Below are 21,985 nucleotides of genomic sequence, written 5' to 3'. Positions count from 1 at the left end.
CAATATTATCACAACTAGGTAAGTAAAAGAAAAAACGATTCGTAATATAGAAAAATTAAAAGCGTAGTAACGTGAACGTAACTAGAAACTGTATAAAGTAAATTATATAGTAACACCAATTCAAGCAATTCCAAATGTCATATTTGATTTTGAACTTGTTTCTACATGTCAAAATCAAATGTTTGGCAACAACCTAATTCGTGCCTTAATTTAACTTAAATGTCTAATATTGCAAGTTTTATTCATTATGTTATTCATATAAAGTTATCAAGATGCGACGAAGTTTAGCTCCGAGCCAAATCGGAGCAAATGAGAGCGTGTTCAAAAGTCCTCTACTTAATTCATCGAAACGTAAAAAGCGGGAATGTACGAAAATACCGCTCGCTCAAAAATCTCTTTCTCAATCTTTATCCGTATCAGATCATGAGATACTAATAAAACAGATTTTAAACAAACCTTTTAAAGTGCCTATTCCTAATTATGTGTCTTCGTATTGTGGAAAGAGTTTAGGATTGAAACGAACTCAAGTGCGACGCGCCTTACATGATCCCGATGAACCAAACGCTTTGGTATTATATCGACCGCCGTACATTCCTGAACACGAAAAGATGAAAATGAATGCAAACGATATTAAAGTTGCAGTGGTCGTCGATCCCGTGTTGGGAAACATCTTACGACCACATCAAAGAGACGGAGTTAAATTTATGTACGATTGTGTGACGGGAATACAGATAGAGAATGCTTATGGTTGCATAATGGCTGATGAAATGGGTCTAGGAAAAACTTTACAATGTATTACTTTGCTTTGGACATTATTAAGACAAGGACCTGACTGCAAACCAACTATAACAAAAGCGATCATAGTTTGTCCAAGTAGCTTAGTAAAAAATTGGTACAATGAGATTGGAAAGTGGCTGGGTCAGAGGATAAATGCATTGCCAATGGATGGTGGGAGTAAAGCTGATATTACACTAAAACTGCAGCAATTTATGAACACATTCACAGCTGGTAGAGTTGCTACACCTGTCTTAATAATCTCATACGAAACTTTTAGGATATATTCCAATATTTTGCACTCATCAGAAGTTGGTTTGGTCTTATGTGATGAAGGCCACAGATTGAAAAATAGTGAGAACCAAACCTATCAGGCTTTAATGGGTTTGAAAGCAAAACGGAGAATTCTAATCTCAGGAACTCCTATACAGAATGATCTAACTGAATACTTCAGTTTAGTACATTTTGTTAATGAAGGTATTTTAGGAACAGCTCAAGAATTCAAAAAGAAATATGAGAATCATATTCTTAAAGGTCAGGATGCATTAGCCACTGCTCAAGAAAGGGAGAAAGCGCAGGAATGTCTGCAAACTTTGACATCAATAGTTAACAAATGTATGATCCGCAGAACTAGTAATTTACTTACAAAATATTTACCAGTCAAGTTTGAACAAGTTATATGTGTCAAAATGACTCCACTCCAAACACAAATATACAAGAACTTTATAAATTCTGATGCAATTCGTAATAAATTTACAGGCAACGGTGACAAAAATACATTTACTACATTATCTAGTATTACAACACTGAAGAAGTTGTGTAATCACCCAGATTTAGTGTATGATAAAATAATAGAGAGATCTGAAGGCTTTGAAAAAGCTAAAGATTTATTACCTGCTAATTACGACATTAAAGATGTTAAACCGGAGTATTCAGGAAAATTAATGATATTGGATTGTATATTAGCTAATTTAAAAACAAACACAGATGATAAAATTGTCTTAGTATCAAATTATACACAAACTCTTGATCTATTTGAGAAATTATGCCGTAAAAGATGCTATCAATACGTAAGGCTCGACGGCTCAATGACAATAAAGAAAAGAGCTAAAGTTGTTGAAAGTTTTAACGATAAGAATTCTAAAGAGTGGATATTTATGCTTAGTTCTAAAGCTGGTGGATGCGGTTTAAATCTAATAGGTGCAAATCGTTTGATTATGTTTGACCCTGATTGGAATCCAGCCAATGATGATCAAGCGATGGCAAGAGTTTGGCGAGACGGACAGAAGAAACCGTGCTATATATACCGTTTATTAGCAACTGGTACTATTGAGGAAAAGATATTCCAACGACAAGCACACAAGAAAGCACTCAGTGATACTGTTGTTGACCAAAACGAGGAGTCACTAAGACATTTCACTTCTGAAGATTTAAAAGATCTGTTCCGTTTGGAAGAGAACACATTATCGGACACACATAGTAAGTTTAAGTGCCGTAGATGTGTGAATAACATACAAGTAACAATACCTCCGGAGAATTCCGACTGTACATCGGATCTTTCTAACTGGTACCATTGCGCTGACAAGAAAAACTTAGCCGATATTGTTTTAAAACAATGCTGGGATCTTGCAAAAAGTATATCATTTGTATTCCACCATAGATCTGCACAAGCTGAAGCTAAAATAGATGAAATAGAAGATAAGGAAAATGTACAAGAGAAAAAGAGACGGAAGATTGAAGTTGATGAGGATTATTCTGAGCCAGATGATAGTGGTGATGAAGATTATCGGTGAATCTATTTCGGCTGATTTCCATGTAAGAAGTAATTATGTTTTTTATTGTATATAATATGATAAATTATGAATACTATGTTATACTATTTTGTTTTAAGAAGAAATTATATAAGTTATGTAAATATTAATAATAAGTTTCAAATTTCTTCAATATAAAGTTATTTATCAGAAAAAATCTTAATTAATAAAAATACTAAATCCAGATTATTACATCTTTATTTATGTTCAACACTTAAACTTATTCTTTTAACATTTCATAAAATATTACAAAACCCAACAGATAATATATAAACTGTGAAAAAAAATACAAAAATAAGACATGGCACTTTCATATGATATTACAGTAGAAACCAAAAAAAAAAGTAATGAAATTGTCTACAAAGGTAGAGGAAGACCAAAGAAAGTTTGTATGAATTGTATGAAAGAGGATATGCGTAGCAAGGAGGTAGATTCTGATATGACGGCTGATAGAGGCTAGGAGATAGAGAGATGTATGGAGGAGTACATACTGTACTGACCATATGGATAAGGACAAGTTATATGATTACAGTGGAAACAAGTGTTTACATAATTGTTATAAAATTTGAATACATATAACACAGTTTTAGTATTTTAAAACTGTAGTACTTTGTTGTTGTCTTTGTTTTGGCAAACAGAATGAAAGGGATGACAATATAACTTTCGTTGCAGTGTATTTGAATTATAACTCTTTGATACTGTTCTAGCTGGAACAGCTCAGTTTGATTCCATATGACCAGCTTGGTGGTTGCGATGAATATCCCAACTTTTCAGCTTCCTCATTCACTTCATAGGGATTCTTAAAAATCTTCAATAGAAGTCGCACCTGAAACAAAAATTGAGTTAAATCTTACTAATATAAATGCGAAAATTTGGATGGATGGATTTTTGTTAGAAGGTATCTCCAAAACGTCTTAACGGATCTTGATGAAATTAAAATTAGAACATTGCCTGGAAGACATATAGCTACTTATTAAGATTTTTTTAATTCTGAGTCTTGTAAAAAATATTATCCTGTTGAGCAAAAAATAGTGAAAATTTCACCTTTCCAAAGTCATTTTTCTCGGCATCAGCTATTGCCTCTTGTAATATCCAGTTGTTGGGTATATATAGGGGGTTCACTTTCAGCATGCGGGCACGTCTCACTTCTTCATTCACTGCAAACATTTATTTTAAGAAAAAAGTTAATAAATAAATCCCCTTTAACTGATTATTACTATTATTTAATTTTAATTAGAGATTTTTTTTTTATTTTTAATATACGACCAGTTTTAACGACTTTTACTCGAAAGGAAATAACGGAACCCTTATAAGATCACTTTGTTGTCCGTCTGTCTGTCAAGGACCTTTTTTTAATATGAAACATAGAATAATCTTGGCTGATTATTAATAATTGTTACCTACTGTTACATGAAATAAATAAATAAAAAAATAAGATTAAAATTGCCTTGGAAGACATGAATATTTTTACTTAAAACCATTTAAGAAATACTGACCATTCTCTTGTTCCAGTCTCTCACAATACTTTTGCACCCATTTCTCCCACTGCAAGGCTTTGGAGACCTTCACCAAAGACCATTTACTCTCCAGTGACGTCACATCTGACAACTGTGATACATCCAACTGGAAATAATGATTACATCTTTAGTTTTGGTACAACAACACGATAGACTTAAAATTTAATCTAGATTTTTATATCATAAGGTGGCAAACGAGCGAGCAGCTTAAATCGCTGAAATAGCGAAGAATTTTACCAAGTTTTATATTACTAACAGTTACACCCGACTCCGTGCGCGCATAATAAAAAATAAATAAAAGTAAACGTAGCCTGTCACTCGGGGACAGTGTAGCTTCCAACAAATAAAGAATTTTTCATATTGGTTCACTAACTCCGGAGCCTGTTCAATGTAAAGAAACAATCAAATCTATCCTCTGTATAATATTATATAACAATAATTACCTCAGCCATTTGTCTGAAGGTCTGCGTGTAGTCAGCCATGGTCTGCTGCATCATCTGCAGCAAGTCTTTCACCAGTTTTTCATCACCGTCTCGCACCTCTGACAAGCCCAGTTTTCTCATATATGTTACACTGAATAAAACATACATTTAATATCTTAATTTCTAGTTTAAATCACTTAATTACTGTTGGTTTCTGAGATTATAAGCTCTGTAATATATTCCTGGGTTTTGACCTCAGAAACCCACTATAAATATTTCGTTTCTCAAATATTATAAATGTCACAGTTTGGATGGATGTTTGTTTGAAGATATTTCCAGAATGGCAGAACGGATCTTGATGAAATTTGGCACAGATGTAGAACATAGTCTGGAAGAACACATAAGTTATTTATTAAGTTTTTTTTTATTTCGCGCGGACGGAGGCGCGGGCGACAGCTAGTTTTGTTATAAAAGCCATACATACTTGATTTTATTCTTGACATAATTTGCAAGAGTATTTTTTATATCTTTTATTCTTTGCTTCTCGTCATCTGATAGTATCGGCTCCAATGCTTCTGCGAACTTCTCCAAATTCCATACAAGTATCTGAAATATATTTTTTTTAAATTTATTATGGACTTCAGAATTTATTATTAGTGAAAAATTCACACTTATTACTAATCTTAACACATTAATAATAATTATTGCTTAAGTTACTCCCACACATAAGCTACCTTCCAGTAAAAGGTCCCGTTAGAATCAATCCAGTCGTTTAAAAAAAAATGGTTTTCCATTCACGAAATATGTTTTTTTTTATATTAGACTAGTTGTCACCTGCGACTCCGTCTGTGCGGAATTAAAAAAAACAATTGTAGTATGTGTTCTTCCAGACTATTTTCTATAGCTATGCCAAATTTAATCGAGATCTGTTCAGCCGTTCTGAAGATATCTTCAAACAAACATCTATCTGAACATTCGCACTTATAATATTAATAAGATTTACCTCTGGTTGTTTATTGAATGCATACCGTCCAGCATCATCAGATGTATTAGGTACATAATGTTCATAGTAATGTTGCATAAAGCCGTACGGTCCATAGTCTATGGTTACACCCAGCACGCTCACATTGTCTGTGTTCAGTACACCATGAGTGAATCCTACACCTAAGGAAGTAAACGCATAAGTTCAAATCAGTAACAAAACTTAGTAGAATAAGATTAGCTTCCAGTTTACTATTTAATTTTGTACAGGGCCATCACTGCAATGGTTTATACTTGGCCTGGCATGTATTATATTGGCTCACTGGCGCCAGAAAGTGTTTACTGTCCTACTGGACTGGCATAGTGTAAACTTGTCATATGAGCAATGAAACAAGTGACATTTTACCAAAATGGATAGGGAATAAACATCCTTAAATGTATATTAACTTTAAAGTTCAGAAATTGCGTATTTTACTTACTTTGTACTTACCTTGCCAAGTAGCAACCATGTCTAGATTAGTGTGAGCCACCTCTGAATACCATTTTACATATCTGTCCGGATCATCTGATGGAATGTTTGGAAAATGATGCTGTAACAATAAATATATTTAGAAATCATTTTGTTTTAAGCACAAAGAAAAAATTCTACTTCCTAATATTAATTGACTAGTCGCCTCCAACTCCCTCCGCGCGGAATTAAATAACTTAATTAGTAGCCTAGGTGTTCTTCCCGACTATGTTCTACATCTATGCTAAATATTAGCGAGATCCATACAGCTGTTCCGGAGATAACTTCTAACATCCATCCATCCAAACATTGGCCTATACAAATGCAACAGCTATATTCCATTATGACAATACTTTACAAAGTTCAAATCATAACCAGAGTATATTTGTGTACCTTAATCACAAAGTCAGCTAACTGCTTCATGATATGTGGCTCTTTCCGCTTTAGCAATATCTCAAAGGATCCAAGCCGGTACCAGGCGGGTGCGAGGCGCATCACCACAGCAGCGCGCTCCTGCCGAGCAGCCCCGCTGTAGCTCTTGTCATGCCATACTTTGTGGTCATCGCTCACTGCAATTATTTATAAATAATACTAACTGTCGCCCTAGACTCCGTCTGCGAGGAATTAAAAAAAACTTAAGAGCCTAAGTGTTCTTCCAGACTATGTTCTAAATCTATGACAAATTACATGTAGATCCATTGAGCCGTTCTGGAGATACCTTCTAACAAACATCCATACATTGAAACTTTTGCATTTATATTAGTAAGATATAGACAAACTAAAATTGTTTTTTTATTTATGAAGAAAAAGGTAGGCAAAGTAACTCAGAGTTAGTTAAGGGTACTAATGTATAATGCTTGAGTAGTTTTTAATAACTCCATACACTTTAAAATAACTAACTAAAATTGAATAATCTTACCCACCAAAGCCGCTGCCCTAGTGGTGGGTATGCCAAGATAGTAGCATGCTTCTGACGCTATCATCTCTCTGATGGAGGAACGCAGCACCGCGCGCCCGTCCCCGAAGCGGGAGTACGGGGTCTCACCTGAACCCTTCAATTGCGGTTGCCAGGATTCACCTTTCCTGGTAAGAACTATCAAAGTTATAAACAACTTTAAACATAACCCAAAGAAAGTGTTATTTATATCAATGCAAAATCTGTGCTATCTGGGTCAGCTGTCAGTTTGACAAGGACATGAATAAACCAGTCTCATCATCATTAGTTCACTATACGTCCCCACCGAGGAGCTCGGAGCTTACCCTGAGTCTTAAACCAGTCTGCACTAAGCTAATGGCCATATCTTTACTCCATATAGCTGGGAGACATTAACAATTTTGTGTATTTTTACCTGTTGACATAGTCTCCGAGAATGTGAGCTCTTCCATCCCCAAGTTGGTCTGCCCAGTAGCCAAACTGATATCCACCATATCTAGAAACAAATATTGTGCTGCTCATTTGTGATATATCAATACTAATATTATAAAGAGGAAAGATTTGTATTTTTGTTTGTAATGAATAAACTCAAAAACTACTGCACCAATTTAAAAAATTGTTTTGCCTTTAAAAAACTACCTTAATTTTTTTTTTTCATTTAATTTGGGACACTGTATAGACTACATAATATTTTTCTAAAGTTTTTTTTTTCGCAAAAATTCAAATTAATACCTATGACAAACAGTAAGACCTCCTTCAGGTAAGTATCTGCCAGCTACCATGTCCACAAATTCCTCAGTTTCCGCCACTTCTGGATCCAAATCTAGAATATCTTTCATTGCATCTTCTGAGACGCATACCAAATGAAGTTTTCCTGTTAAAGGTTCTGTTGGTACCTGTAATAGTACAAATTAAGCTCTTAAAATCACATGGTTCAAATTTATAATTCACATTTTCGAAAAAAATTACCTTAGAAAATACAGCATCTTTAACTGCAACAGGAACATTATATTCCGGATTTTCATTTATTGGTAACTCAGCATAGTTTGGAGGATTTCTAAACTTCCAACTTTTTAGATCGCGTATTAACGATTTTTCGTTGCCTAACATGATTGACCTATGATCATTCAGAAGCGAAGCACAAACGCACAATGTTCGTCTCATGTATGAAATTACGTGATTAATTATAATTAAATCAAACATTAACAATGATTAGGCAATTCTTATTTTTTCTTTCAACTCATCAAAAATATATAAAGGCCGTATTTGCAAACATGACATAAACAACATAAAGCTTCAATCGGTAAATGGATAAACGTAAAAATAATGATTTAATTGTATTTATAAATCTAATAATAATATCTGTAAATGAAATTGTTTACATTTTTGACAATGACATTAACAATGTTTTTTTTTTATTTAAGCTCTGAATGTTTGCTTATTTGAGCCAGTCAATGATGCTAACACATAAACTTAATCGTTTTGTCAGAAAATGCTAAAAATTTTAGTTAAAAGTCTTTAAAAAACTTTTGACTGACGTGTCATTATTCCTACGTATGATTTCTATTGTTATTTTTAATATGCTTCCATTAACTAATGTTTTTACTATATTACACATCTTCGTCTTCCTAGACGCAGAGGCACAACAGTGGCGCTACAAGCGGACAAAAATGGCATATTTGGCAGCGGTCCCAAAGGTTTTTTTTTAATTAAATGATACAAAAGATATTTTGCAATCAAAAGCATATTTTATTTTTATTTTACTTTAATATATGCAATTACCTACTTAAGAATATGATGAAAGTAAAATAATTTTACTGTTATCAATCAGCCTATTGTCTCAAATCAAATTGTTCTTCATTCTGTAAATCAACATTTGGATCTTCTAATTTGTTTCCTTTTTCTTGGACTTTTTGTTTTTTTTTTCATGTCCGTAATAAATTGATTCTGAGCTCGACATTGTTTTCGAATAAGCAAACAACTAAGGTAATGGAACAAACGTCTACTCATTACATTTCTATGTTCCTCACACATCCAAGACAAATCACATTCCCCCAATATGGTTGTAACGCAATAATTACGAATGTTTTTTATATATAATACTGGCGCTATATCTATGTTGAATATTTTTATTGCCTTTTCAACTGTCATGCAAAGTTTTGGACTAGGATATCGCGGATGACATTTCTCTGTCCATATTTCCAGAAGTAACGTATAATTATGATATAAATCAATTTCAATTTCAGTAAGTGCTAAAGTTTCATGACATTTCTCACAAATTATATTTTTTAAAAGTTTTACAGCCAAATACGCACTGATGTATATATTAGGATGCTTTTCAAATCTTTCAAAAAGTTTGTCTAATTCTTTTTCAGATTTAGGTTCCATGAAATCATCATTAAAATCATCGTCCACATCTGATTCATCATTTGTTACATCCGATTCTTCGGATATTAAAGTTATTTCATTCATTACTAAATTACATTTTCTCTTTCTTCTCTTCATTGTTTTAAATGATTTAATTGGTTCAAGAAGCGCATAACCTATATTTAATTCATACTGATGACATGTAATATGTTTGTTATCTTGCTGTTCACCCTCAATATACTCAAATAGATCTTTAAGAGAATAAAGATTTAAACAAGTCAAATTTAATGTATTTAATGTATTGTTTTCCTTAATAAAATTCCAAATATTTTGAAATGATTTTAATGTAATAGAATATCCATCAATGCATCTCACATCACTCAAACCGACTCGTCCATTTATATTAACAAAATGTGTATTTTTTAATTTTCTTTTATATTCATCCCATAAACTATGGTGACAACTATCCGAGGTAACATTTTCAATGCAAGGATGTTTTTTTCTTTGACATACAACCCCATAGGTACAATTAAACAAGTTATCCAACTCTTCAATGACTTCAGCAGCGGTAAATATTTCATCGCTCATCTCTAAATTTGCTTTACTCTCGGAAAGACCTTTCAGTACACCTGCAACTGTGTTACTGAAGATTTCAATTGCCATCTTGGTACCTTTTTTACACCAATTAACTGTGTCTACATGTTCTTTAGTTATTTTGACAAAATGAAGATTTCTGTTTTTTTCTTCTACCATTTTTAAATGCGACATGTTCAATGTTTTCGTGTCTATAACTAATTGACCATGACGTATCAGATTGTTTCTTAAAGATTTAAATAAATAAGGAACATCATAAACAATATAAACTTTTTTATCGTCTATTTCATAGTAATTTATATCTGTACACTTGTCATCGGGTGCCAGCAACAAATTTATAGCTTCTACATTTATTGGGGACTGGTTGCATACACTGGCAAAGACAGTGAATCCAGTCTTTCTAATTAATCTAATTACATTTTTTAATAAGTCACATAAAACTTGCGGTTTTAATTTCCCTCTGAAAAAATAATGCGCAATTGATTGTTTAATATCCATACCTATATTTTGAAGCATGAACACTAGCACATGGTCGGCGATTTCTTCACTTCTGCCACCTTCATCACCAAAATCAACATATCCATCAATTTTATCCATACACGGATTGTATGTAAGACATTCATCCAATACAAACTCATCAAATAATAATATACATATTCCTCTGCCTTCCTTGAATTGTAACTCATAGTCTTTAAAAACTTTTTCCAAATATGACAATACTGTGGAATATATTCCTGATTCTGTTTTTATTTTTTTACTTAATTCCATTTTTAAGTTTGTTTTTAGAACTTTTTTCTTTGCCAATACATTGAAAAGTAAAGATTGTTCTACATTTTGAATCCTCTTTTTAATTCTAGACGCACATAATTCTGCAAATTGAAAATACAAAAACAATAGAAATTTATTGAATTATAATCATTACTAGCTATCGCCCTCGAATCCGTCCGCCGGAATTAAAAAATAAACTTATTCAGTAGTCTATGTGTTCTTCCAGACTATATTCCTCTCCTGTTCCTGTTCTATATTAAGACCAAATATCTTCAAGATCTATTGAGTAGTTCCAGAGATAGCATGTTGTTACAACAAACATATCCATACATCCATCTAAACTTTCGCATTTATAATATTAGCAAGATAGTAAAAAAATTTACCTTTGTACTCAGGACTGTAAAAATTTTCATAGAAATATTTTAAATTATCGTTTTCTTTACGTTTATTATCTGCTTTTGGTACCATTTTGGTACCATTTTCATTCACTAATGTTGGTGATGCAGAAATTGGTGCATTTGAAGTGCTCACATCAGGATTGTATATTCCTACTATATTGCAATTCTTAGGTAATTCTATTAATGGAATCATTTTAACTGGTTCTTGTACATTTTTAACTGGAGGGCCTTTTTTTTCTGGAAAAATAAAATCAATTAAATTATTTACAAATGAGCACATAATTATTTGACAAATGCAAAATGCTGGCAACACACAAAATGTCTTTTAATCGCCGTGATTAAAAAAATATATGATAACTGTCAATCAACCAGGCAAGTTTTGAAGCATCAATAGCCTATTGGTTAAGAGTACGGATATTCAATCACATGGTCAGGGAGTCGAAGAACAGAGCTTAGTTGAAATCTTGAGATGCCTCCCTGATTAATAAAGGTTGGCATTCAGTTCACCATATTTTCTTTTGTCTCTTACGAGGAGAAACAGATGGCAGCAATTATTTGAAATAGTTCAATAAATTTGAACTAGCTGTCGCATGCGACTTCATCCATGCAGAATTAAAAAAAAACTTAATAGTCTATGTCCCCTCCCTGGCTGTGTTCTACATCTATGCCAAATTTCAGCAAGATCCATCAAGCCATTCTGGAGATCCATCTAAATATTCATATTTATATTATTAGTAAGATTAATAAACTCTGCTATAAATAAAATAAAAATAAATCAATCATCTGAATTACATTAAAATAATGTTAATTATTATTCTTTTAATTTTATTAATGTTAATTAAATTAATAAATGTCACTTACTTAGATATTCAGCTTGTTCTTTTAATATATTTTCATAGGCTTTCTCTAATAGGTCATCTGACAAAGGTGGATACGGTAATCCAACAGATGGCACTACATTTTTTTTTAACCTTGACTGTAGTGGATTAAAATCATTAGGTTTAAAGTGATCCCCACAAACACTTTTATATTTTAATGTTTTATATGGTAAGTTTAGTAACTTTTCATTCCCCATCACTTTCAACCATTTTATACACCTGAAACCATAAATTACAATTACATAAATACATAATACACAACTGAAAATCACATATTCCAAAAAAGCAGTTACTTTCTTAACATATAAGTATATACATGTGCCTTAAAATTTGAGACCCTAATATTGTTATCTCATGTTGTCAAAGATAATTATGGGGAAAATAATATGTTTTATACTGAGATTTTGGTCATAAAAACCAACGGTAAATCATGTAGGAACCTTTGCATTAATTTTCTATTACAAAAATATGATTATTATAAAAACTGTGAGTGTGAACAGACATGTTACTATGAGAGAGTATGAAAATATTTTTGTTTTTCTTCGAAATAAATTATGGCCCTCAAAATTTTGAAGTTAAAACAATGTGTAATCATTTCCTATCTTTTGAAATATTTTATTATTAAAATCCAGCATGATCCGCTATTTCAAAGTTTTTTATGAAACAGAAATTAACATTGTACTTACTGATCTACATCTTTAGGCAACTGCGACATGTAAAAGCGTTTCTTCCCGTTTAACCTGCGGGTTCTTTTTTTACAAATTTCACATATTAAGTAAGAGTACATATTTACAATATTATCTTATGAAATGATGAATTAAATTGGGACGTTGGTATACATAAATATAAATAATACCTAATGTTTTACTTTCATACAATTTTGACGTTCAATCATAAGACATTGATGGGGGCGCAACAGTGTTACCAATGAAAATTTTTACCCTTAGATTTTGTAATTTCTTGCATTGCTTAGCTAGAAAACGTAGGACATGATGACACGATAATGGTGGCATTGACAACACGGAACGCAATTTTTTTTGGGGTTCTCAGTGAACAAAAATTTCTGCCGAAGGCCGTCCATGTTCCATCTTGCAATTATAAGCAATTATGATAACAAAACAATTTGTGACTTGATTTCTCGCAGTGGTATTTTACTATTTAAATTAGTGTATCCAAACAAATTTGCACATTAATCTACTAGTCAAACCAATGAGTGAGGGACTGAATTGTTTATTTTATATACTCTTTGTTGTTTATGTTCAACATAATTATATTTAAAAAAGTTTGCTATATCTTATAGGTTAATCTTAAACCTAAATTTAAATAGTAAATGAAACTAGGGCAAGTTAGGATGTGTAAATCTTATGCTTACTATTAACCCTTTAACTGGTAGAAGCAATTTTGTGTCTCCGAAAAATGAAAACTCGTTTTTCTAATTATTAAAGAAAAAAAAACAATCATATTTAGTGGAAGAAAAAAAACATGGTGGCCAACACCAGTATGAGCTCTATTAAATTCTGTTAATGGATTTTTCTCTTGTAGTTGGTGAAATTTTTTAAAACATGGGTGCTACAAAGTGGAAAAAATTATAGAAATGTTGGTGGCACACATTGCCACCACCAGTAAAAGGGTTAAGGTAGGCCCGCATGTCTCCACGGACCTGCTCGGTTGTCCGGGTGGGCGGAGAGGTGAACTCCGACGTGGCGCGTCCCCGGGTGGTGGATAGGGGAACGCCCCGGCATTCGTGTCGGGGTAGGGCGCAAGCCCCGCGAACCAAACACCAGGGTCTGGCGGTGCGCGCAGGACTAGTCGACGAGTGGTCGATAGGTCTAGCGCGCTAGCCGGACCCGGGGCCTGGTGGTGCGCGCAGGACTAGTCGATGGTGTTCCGACAGGTCTAGCGCGCTAGCCGGGCCCCCAACCGGTGGAGGCGCCGGAGGTGGACGATTGTCTGCCTCCGTGCTGCCTATCGTGGTGGGGCCGCGGGGGGTGCGGGAAGGTTACTGGTTTATCCTGCCCTCCTTGCATCCCTCGTGGTCGGAGGGGGTGGTGGGGCCGCGAGGGATGTGGGAAGGGTACTGGTTTATCCTGCCCTACTTACATCCCTCGTGGTCGGTGTTGAGGTGTGGGGCCGCGAGGGATGTGGGAAGGGTACTGGTTTATCCTGCCCTCCTGCATCCCTCGTGGCCGAAGACGTGTGGAGGCCGCGAGGGCTGTGGGAGGGTACTGGTTTATCCTGCCCACCCGCAGCTCTCGTGGTCGGACGTGTGGGTCCGATAGCGGACGGTCGCCGGCTGGGTCGCGGAGGAGTGCTCACGCGTACCCGTAACCCGGCCATATAGCGATGAGGAGGGCTAGAGGGGTTTTAGTGGGTATGGCCGAACGACTGTAGGCGAGTCCCACACTCCCTGCGCCATTGCACACTGGCCCGGCGCAGGGGTGCGGAAGTGCATTTCCCCTCGTTAAAAAAAAAAAAAAAGGCCCGCATGTCTCGAGAAATTTGTGTTGAATGTTATAACGGATAGCGATTAGTTTTTATGAATATGGTGTTTTTATGAATAATCGCATGGTTTCACATGGTGTTTATTTATTTACTTCAAACGTGCTGTATTTTATTTGTTTACTATATTTTGTGCTCAAATCACCAGTAAATTTACAAATCTGACCTGGTAACATTGAGACCGGGTAAAAATTTTCATGGGTTGGCAGCACTGGACATGTGTCATGTCGTGAGTGGTGATCTGATCTGAATCAAATCAACATAAATAAACACAACAGTTGATATGAACCAAAGAAATGAACAGATCTTCCGAAGTAGGCATGGCTCATCCAAAGCGAAAATTGTGTGTCAAATATGTGGATTAAAGACTCAACTAAAGAACGTTCCGAGACATGTGTTCATGGCTAGGTACCTTAAAGCCTCAGAATTTTACTTTTCTTAACTTTCCAAAATTTTATGTGATGTAACTATACGGCACTACAATATACTGAAATGCGCCTTGTTTTCATAATTTTGAATTGTTTATTTATCATTTAATAGTGAGTAAATTTATGAGTTATGAATTTATGAGTTTTAAATTATTAATAAATTTTTAGAGTCAATACTGGGGTAAAAGCCACTAACAAGGAAGATCTTACTAGTTTACCATTGGAAAAAGTTTCAGCAAAATTTGTCTGTAAACATCACTTCCAGAGTAATGATTTAAAACCATCTCTAAAACATTTGAATCCTGATGTCATAGCCTCTTTGAAACTTACACCAAAAGCACTATCTGATGACCTACCGTCTGGGTTTCCTCTGCCATCTAGAAATTGTGATGGCAGGAATTTATTTCCTAACCCTCCATTAAATGGTAAGTTAAAGACTTAATAAGAATATGGTTTATTGTATTTCTTCTTCATAAAAACCTCTTTTTTTACAGACGTATCAATCATAGAGTTGCAAGACCATGATTATTGCATAAATACTGTAAGAGAAATAAGAAATAAATCTGCAGAATATTCTGTAGAGCCTAATATAGACAATACTGAAAATCCTACACAAGCTTCAGATGTTTTACCTATAGAAATACAAGAAACTGGGGTAATAGAGACTGGGGAAATAGAAACAGGGGCAGTAAAAACTGAAGCAACAGATACGAATACAATAGAAACAAATGCAATAGAAACTGATAGTAGTAAAATATCACCAAACGAATCATCGAATAACAACGTAAACTCTACAAACTCTGAACAAAACGGTAATATTCAGTTGAAAAATTATTTAAAATGATCTTTCCATAATTATTACAATATTTACTCGTTTTTTTTTTTCAGTGCAAGAAACGACAAAAGCAAATAAATCAATCAACAGATGGTTACAACAGCCAAGGTACCAAACACTTACAGCCGCTTCTGGTTTATATACAACTGTGCTGTCAGATTTAAAAGAAAAAGCGAAGAGATATATTGGAAAAAAAGATACAGTCTGTGTATTATTATTTGATGAAATAAAACTACAAGAACATGTATATTATAATTCTTATTTAGGCAAAGTTGTTGGATATGTTGATCTCGGTGAGGAGGGAGGCAGGGGAAAGGAGTTAGCCAATCATGTTTTGGTATTTATGTTGGGCAACCTAATATATAGGCCATTTTTAAAACAGCCAATAGCTCATTACTTTTTCAGAGATAAAATGTCAACAGAAATGTTAAGTAAAATATTAATAACTATTATAAAAGCAGTGAGAGACGCAGGATACATGGTGATGGCAAGTGTCTGTGAAGACAAGCAAACTTATGTAGACGCATTGAATCTGCTGAAAGGTAATACTGATAATCCTGATGATCTTAACTATTATTTAGTAGATAATGAAAAAGTTTATATTATCTATGATGTCCCTCGTTTGTTTATGGCAATAAGGAATAATTTGATACAATACGGAGAAATGGTAATAGACAACAAGAAGTTAAAATGGTCTCATTTGATTATGGCTCAAGAAAAAAATAATAGTACCTACAACTTTTTTAAAGTAAAATCACATGTTAATGATATAGACTGGACGAGAAATGGTATAAAATTAGCTATACAAATTTTTAGTAATACAATGGCAGCAATTTTAAAGTTACTTTCCGAAAGTGTGGATTATATTTTAGAGGAAGAAGAATTATTTCAAGCTGGCATTGTGATTGAATACCTTGATATACTCTTTGATTGCACCAATGGACCTTTATGTGCAAAAGATTTTAAACAAAATAGAAAATATGTAATGAAAAACAGTAATCATCATGATCAATGGATTGTTTATAAGAGAATTTTAAGTGATACATACTTTTTTATTGATAATTTGCATTATGCATATAATGTAAAGTGCATGAAGAGCTATGTAACAACAATATCATCACTTCAAGATATCTGGAGGGTAGTTACAGAAAATGATTTCACCTCTTTAAATTTAAGAAAATTTAACTTAGACGCCTTACATTCTATATTTGAATGTTTAAAGGAAGAATTGTTTAACAATAGTGTGACTTCCTACGATATTGAATTTGCTATAAACGCTTATATGCCTAAAACAAATTCAGAAACGAATTGCGCAAATGAAAATATATTATTTCACAATTTTGTTAATCAGAAAGCTATTTATATTAAAACTGATTTAGATTTAAGATGTTTGTTTTTTAGATTCGATTTAGTTCCAATTGTATACATTAGTAGTTATTGTGCTGCTGTTATTTTAAAAAATGAGATATGCGAAAACTGTCATAATATTTTGAAAGTGTCTGAAGATAAATCTGTAGATAGTACCAACATGCTAAATAAATATTGGAGGGAAAGACTTCCTGTGATTTATCCTAGTGATAAACTTTGTGATACCGTTCAAAGTGCAATGAAAGCATTTGAACGAGATGTACAACATTTATTACATATAAAAAATATTCTTAATTACAGTGTTATGATGATGTCAAATAATTGTGATGTTTCATGGATGTGTAAACAACATAGATATACAATGAGCAAGAAACTATTTCAAAATCTAAGCTATTTGTTGATAAGAAATAATTGTTGGCTAAAAAATGAATATTTAATGAAACAGTCTGGTAAAACAGCTGATAAAGTAAACGAATTAGAATCTTAAGTAATAAGATATTGATTATTAACACTCAATGCTATGATTTCTTTATACAAACATGACTGGGTAATCGGTGGCACTGAAAGTGTTTACATTGTGTTTGTTGGGAATGAAAATTATGTAAAGCATTATGTATATTGACTAAGCTCAATAAAAATTGTTTGAAATTGATTGGAATTAATGCTGAAATGTAGCATTTTTGTTTTTAATTTTTAACCTCAACTTTTATTTCAGGTTAATTTGTCTGCAAAAATAATGCATAATTGTAATAAACCGTTGCACTATAAGATGGGTGAGCATTTTTGTTGTGGGTATTAGAAAGTTGTATGTTAGGTTATATTTTCGTAATCCAAATTAAAATGAGACTTCCCGCTATGTTAAGAATTTATGTTTTTAAAATTGATAATTTTAAATGTGAATTTAATTTTTATAAGATATATTATCTTCAATATTATTGTATGTGCCATGTACATAATTTAAAGTTGTACATATGCAAATAAAATGTTATAATTAATATATGCATGAAAATCAGTAAAGCCAATTTTCCATTGGAACCTGTGCATTACTGATCCAATGCTACCAACGTAAAAAGTCAAATAAATGTATAGACAAAATGCGTATTTTTTATTGATAAATAATTTCACCAACATAACTAATCTGTGCATTAGAACGTCAGCTGGAACAGCTGATTTTCAAAGCGTAAGCCCACTGCGGCGGCTGAGCAGAGAAACCGCGTCTTTCCGCCTCCGCCTGCACTTCGTATGGACGACGCATCACTTCGAGGAGATATCTCACCTGGTTTTTAAATAGTATAACTGTAGTTCAGAAATGATTCAAAATGCCTCTTAGATCGTTGATAACGAAATAATCAATACTACAGCATATACTAAATAATTCGCTATCCGTTCTACGAACTATAGATTAGTATTTTTTAATAATATTCCATAGACAATGACAATAATATTTACCTATCTACAATACAAGCTATTAAGTACCTAAGGCTTAGAACATTCTTTGATTAGGACTTACTTTGTCAAAGTTATCCATTTCGGCGTCCAAAATAGCTTCGTGTATCAACCAGTTGCGGGGCACGTAAACTGGGTTGACGCTCAACATACGACGACGTCGCTCATCCTCGAACATACCTAAAGAGCTTGCGTCTACTGTAATTAATTATTATAATATTCAATAAGCGAAGGTGACGATCAGTCATAGACATCTGCAATAAGTTAAAAAGTAGCAGACTCGTTGCTTGAAAACTAAACAAAACGGCAGTTAGATGTCTGGGATTCTCCATCGTAAAACCTATATAGATTTAAAAACCAACCAACCGGCCTCTTTGTCGAGCCGCTCTCGATACTGATCCAGCCAGCAACCCCAGGAAGAGTGCATTGACAATCGTTTCAATGACCATTTCTCTTCCAGCTTCGTTTCACTCACCATTTCACTCGGTTCCAACTAAAATTAAGTACTCCGTTATTAATATTTCACTAATTTTTGCGTTAAGATCGGAATCGAAGTTACACTCGTTTCGTTTCTACAGTGCAACATTTAACCCTACCCCCGGACATCCCGAAAATCAGAGTCCATGTGAGACCGGATTTAATTTTTTTATTTTTAGTCTAAATAGCAGTTTCACCTCAGAAAGTTGTCGAAAAGTTGACGTAAAGTCAGCTCCCGTCTGCTGCATCATATCTAGAAGTTTCTCCACCAACTGCTCGTCGCCCCAACGTTCTTCTTTCAAACCGATTTTCATTAAGAATGTTTCTCTGGAATATATCAAATCTCCTACATTTTAAAGTTTAAAGTATTATAATAAAGACGACAGAAGCAAAAACACTTACAAGATTTTGTTCTTGCAGTAAGAGTCTAGAGTTTTCAATATATGTGACAAATGAACTTGTTGTGAAGTTGTTAAGAGAGGTTTTAAAGCATTTGCGAATTGTCCAATGTTCCAAACCACGATCTAAAAATGCTTAAATTAAGTTTTTTTCACATTTCACTACGACACGGGCAGACACCAGCAACACCGTCTGTTGCACGAATAAGCACGTGGTATGCATCACGACCACATAAGCAAGCGTCAAGTGGAAGTAATTTCGCGTTTCGTCTGATAAATGGAGGCTTAATTGTAGTCTTTTTTCTATTCTCTCATAAGAAAAGGATGGGAAGGAGAAGCGGATTTCACTAAAGAGGTGATTTAACAGAATCTGGAAAGATTCTCTTTCTGTGCGTCGCCTCTTCTGTCGACTAAAGGTAGACAACACATTTGCAATTGCGGGTATCTAGTGGCAGCGGTCACTTCGCTATTTCGGCGAATTCAGGTAACTCTTTGTTTACCACCTTACAATACATATAAAATAAATAAATAACAACACAAGATCTTGGACTACGATTGTATGGTTAGGCTAGCCTCGACTGCTCTGCCTTCACTTCTACGTAGTTCAAAATAAGCTATTAAATCCTTAGCCAGACTGTAATGGAATTTATCAGTTGTTCTACGATACTACGACATAATTTATTTAGTGTTACGTTACATCAGGTTGTTTAGCGAGAGCATATCTTCCTTCTCCGTCACAGCAATTAGGCACAAACCCACCATCATACGAGTCGACGAAACCAAAGGGACCGTAATCCAGCGTTAGACCAAGAAGACTCATATTGTCTGTATTCAAGAGACCATGCGCGAAGCCCATACCTGTAACGATCTTAAACGGTAATGAAACTCATCGTAACAAATTTATAAGCAAATATTCATATTTTTTACCTTGCCACTTAGCTACTAAATCCAAAGACCTATGTGCAACTTCAGAAAATAGCCGAATAAACCTATTTTCGTCAGTTCCATGAATATCTGGAAAGTATTCCTGTAAAAAGATCATTATAATAGAGAAAGAGAATGGTACAATCAATGAAAATAAATAGCCTATATCTCTCCAAAAATGTCTCATCTAGAACTTTCTCGGTACTAATTTTGTTTAATAAAATACTTTCGGTCCATTGATCTAACCTTTATAGTAAATTCGGCAAATTGCCTCAGCACGGATATTTCACCGGTCTTGGCGAGTATTTCCATAGAGCCGAACCGGAACCAGCTGGGTGACAGACGCAGCAAGATGGCGGCCCGCTCGCGCCGCGGACAGCCAGTGTAGTACATGTCGCGAAGCACGAAATCGTCGCTCACTGACAGAATAATACATAAAAACTTATAACATACAAAACATACGATGATAATTTTTGTACCGTCGAGAACGGAATAGTCTAATACCTTTCCGAGCGACGAACTTTTTGAACGTAACTGTAATTAACAGTAGATAACCGAGTGGGGAAATACCGGTCCGTGTATTTTAAAAAGGTAGATATATATGTACAAATTTAATATATTTTAATAAATGTCTTACCAACCAAAGCAGCGGCCCTTGTTGTAGGAATCCCGAGGTGGTAACAAGCCTCACTCGCTACCATTTCGCGGATACTTGAGCGTAGCACAGACCGGCCGTCGTGTGTCCTAGCATATGGAGTCTGACCTGAACCTTTTAGTTGTATCTGCCAGCGCTCGCCTTTTCTAAACATCGATGTTTATACAATTTTGACTTTTCTATTACTTATAGTTAAATAGGCCCCGTAGAAGAGACTTTGTGTTTCTCTTACGTTAAAATAAATATTTACCTATTCACGTATTCTCCTAAAATATGTGCCCTACCATCTCCCAACTGACCGACCCATAAGCCGTACTGATGTCCTCCATATCTGAAACAGCATTTAAGTGTATAGCTAAGTGAAGTTAAAAAGATAAATATTTGGTCATCAATACAATACAGGAGAAGAATAGTCACCTATGAGCAACAGGCAGTGCACCATACGGTAATTTCCGTCCAATTATGAATTCTAGAAATTCTTCCCTGTTCGTTATATCTGGGTCCATATCTAAAATATTTGTAAGAGCATCTTCAGAAGCACACACTAAACGAATATTACGTTCTAGCGGGCGCGGGATTACCTGAAATATAATATTGTGTATTTTTTATTGTTTACAATGTTATTTTCTTACTTGTTTTAAAAGCAAATAAAAATGACGGTACGAGTTGACTGTTCTTCCTATAAAAATATGGTTAATCCCTGATCTGACCAGCCTTAGAGGCTAACTATAAACTTTAAGAGCGTGATTCCGATTTACCTCAGAAAAGATTATGTTTTTCAAGCTTGAACGATTTTGTTCATGATTTTCGTCTATCGGAAGTAAAATATATTTTGGATATTGATTAAATCTCCACTCTGTTAGATTTGCTTTTAAAGCCGGTGATTCACCTTCCATTTTATGTATGGAATTGCTGAGTACGCCAAATAATTTATGAAAATATTTAGTGCAAAAAATTATAAATTTAAAATGTCGGAGTGACAAAGAAAAAGTCTTATTTTCAC

At 34.1% G+C, this 21,985-nt stretch overlaps 5 protein-coding genes across 6 annotated transcripts; 2 read left to right on the top strand and 3 right to left on the bottom strand.

Annotated features, from left to right (window-relative positions):
• Positions 1 to 101: 101 nt before the first annotated feature.
• On the top strand, positions 102 to 2,659 carry okr (DNA repair and recombination protein RAD54-like okr). Its single transcript, XM_013312570.1, has one exon. The coding sequence runs from the start codon at positions 273 to 275 to the stop codon at positions 2,565 to 2,567; it is 2,295 nt and encodes a 764-aa protein (XP_013168024.1). The 5' UTR covers positions 102 to 272; the 3' UTR covers positions 2,568 to 2,659.
• A 343-nt stretch (positions 2,660 to 3,002) lies between these two features.
• Positions 3,003 to 8,251, bottom strand: LOC106117617 (UPF0061 protein Pfl01_0444-like). The gene is made up of 12 exons (XM_013311993.1): positions 7,917 to 8,251; positions 7,680 to 7,843; positions 7,363 to 7,443; positions 6,933 to 7,096; positions 6,407 to 6,582; positions 5,996 to 6,095; positions 5,528 to 5,688; positions 5,009 to 5,130; positions 4,546 to 4,675; positions 4,082 to 4,208; positions 3,630 to 3,742; positions 3,003 to 3,411 (listed from the first exon to the last, which is right to left on the bottom strand). The coding sequence occupies exons 1-12, from the start codon at positions 8,148 to 8,150 to the stop codon at positions 3,289 to 3,291; spliced, it is 1,695 nt and encodes a 564-aa protein (XP_013167447.1). The 5' UTR covers positions 8,151 to 8,251; the 3' UTR covers positions 3,003 to 3,288.
• A 253-nt stretch (positions 8,252 to 8,504) lies between these two features.
• LOC106118000 (uncharacterized) lies at positions 8,505 to 12,946 on the bottom strand. The gene is made up of 4 exons (XM_013312552.1): positions 12,639 to 12,946; positions 11,936 to 12,171; positions 11,060 to 11,311; positions 8,505 to 10,777 (listed from the first exon to the last, which is right to left on the bottom strand). Exons 1-4 carry the CDS (start codon positions 12,737 to 12,739, stop codon positions 8,817 to 8,819), a joined length of 2,550 nt encoding a protein of 849 aa, XP_013168006.1. The 5' UTR covers positions 12,740 to 12,946; the 3' UTR covers positions 8,505 to 8,816.
• A 1,667-nt stretch (positions 12,947 to 14,613) lies between these two features.
• On the top strand, positions 14,614 to 17,989 carry LOC106118018 (uncharacterized). 2 transcript variants are annotated; one of them, XM_013312574.1, is made up of 5 exons: positions 14,614 to 14,859; positions 15,048 to 15,304; positions 15,374 to 15,534; positions 15,565 to 15,691; positions 15,768 to 17,989. In XM_013312574.1, the coding sequence occupies exons 1-5, from the start codon at positions 14,735 to 14,737 to the stop codon at positions 17,567 to 17,569; spliced, it is 2,472 nt and encodes an 823-aa protein (XP_013168028.1). In that variant the 5' UTR covers positions 14,614 to 14,734; the 3' UTR covers positions 17,570 to 17,989. The 2 variants fall into 2 exon arrangements, with proteins under 2 accessions (XP_013168028.1, XP_013168027.1); XM_013312573.1 differs by having other exon boundaries at positions 14,615 to 14,859; positions 15,374 to 15,691; positions 15,768 to 17,988.
• A 175-nt stretch (positions 17,990 to 18,164) lies between these two features.
• Positions 18,165 to 21,966, bottom strand: LOC106117695 (UPF0061 protein PFL_0486-like). The gene is made up of 12 exons (XM_013312099.1): positions 21,741 to 21,966; positions 21,400 to 21,563; positions 21,233 to 21,313; positions 20,965 to 21,128; positions 20,574 to 20,746; positions 20,331 to 20,430; positions 20,101 to 20,261; positions 19,408 to 19,529; positions 19,203 to 19,332; positions 18,895 to 19,021; positions 18,593 to 18,726; positions 18,165 to 18,358 (listed from the first exon to the last, which is right to left on the bottom strand). The coding sequence occupies exons 1-12, from the start codon at positions 21,876 to 21,878 to the stop codon at positions 18,236 to 18,238; spliced, it is 1,617 nt and encodes a 538-aa protein (XP_013167553.1). The 5' UTR covers positions 21,879 to 21,966; the 3' UTR covers positions 18,165 to 18,235.
• Positions 21,967 to 21,985: the final 19 nt, after the last annotated feature.

This window comes from Papilio xuthus, unplaced genomic scaffold (assembly GCF_000836235.2).
Source record: "Papilio xuthus unplaced genomic scaffold, Pxut_1.1 DF827679.1, whole genome shotgun sequence".
In the NCBI taxonomy this organism is placed as follows: Eukaryota; Metazoa; Arthropoda; class Insecta; order Lepidoptera; family Papilionidae; genus Papilio; species Papilio xuthus.
The sequence above is the reverse complement of the archived record's forward strand: the minus strand, read 5'-3'. Positions and strand labels throughout refer to the sequence as shown.

Coding starts and splice junctions, on each gene's coding strand:
- LOC106118018 (XM_013312573.1), top strand. CDS start 14,735: ATGAACCAAAGAAATGAACAGATCTTCCGAAGTAGGCATGGCTCATCC. Junction 14,860..15,047: donor AGACATGTGTTCATGGCTAG/GTACCTTAAAGC, acceptor ATAAATTTTTAG/AGTCAATACTGGGGTAAAAG. Junction 15,305..15,373: donor TCCTAACCCTCCATTAAATG/GTAAGTTAAAGA, acceptor CTTTTTTTACAG/ACGTATCAATCATAGAGTTG.
- LOC106117695 (XM_013312099.1), bottom strand. CDS start 21,878: ATGGAAGGTGAATCACCGGCTTTAAAAGCAAATCTAACAGAGTGGAGA. Junction 21,564..21,740: donor AAAACATAATCTTTTCTGAG/GTAAATCGGAAT, acceptor ATTATATTTCAG/GTAATCCCGCGCCCGCTAGA. Junction 18,359..18,592: donor AAATGGATAACTTTGACAAA/GTAAGTCCTAAT, acceptor TTTAAAAACCAG/GTGAGATATCTCCTCGAAGT.
- okr (XM_013312570.1), top strand. CDS start 273: ATGCGACGAAGTTTAGCTCCGAGCCAAATCGGAGCAAATGAGAGCGTG.
- LOC106118000 (XM_013312552.1), bottom strand. CDS start 12,739: ATGTACTCTTACTTAATATGTGAAATTTGTAAAAAAAGAACCCGCAGG. Junction 12,172..12,638: donor TTGCCTAAAGATGTAGATCA/GTAAGTACAATG, acceptor TTATGGTTTCAG/GTGTATAAAATGGTTGAAAG. Junction 10,778..11,059: donor TTACAGTCCTGAGTACAAAG/GTAAATTTTTTT, acceptor TTCAATTTGCAG/AATTATGTGCGTCTAGAATT.
- LOC106117617 (XM_013311993.1), bottom strand. CDS start 8,150: ATGTTTGATTTAATTATAATTAATCACGTAATTTCATACATGAGACGA. Junction 6,583..6,932: donor TAGGGCAGCGGCTTTGGTGG/GTAAGATTATTC, acceptor AAATAATTGCAG/TGAGCGATGACCACAAAGTA. Junction 5,689..5,995: donor CATGGTTGCTACTTGGCAAG/GTAAGTACAAAG, acceptor TTACTTCCTTAG/GTGTAGGATTCACTCATGGT.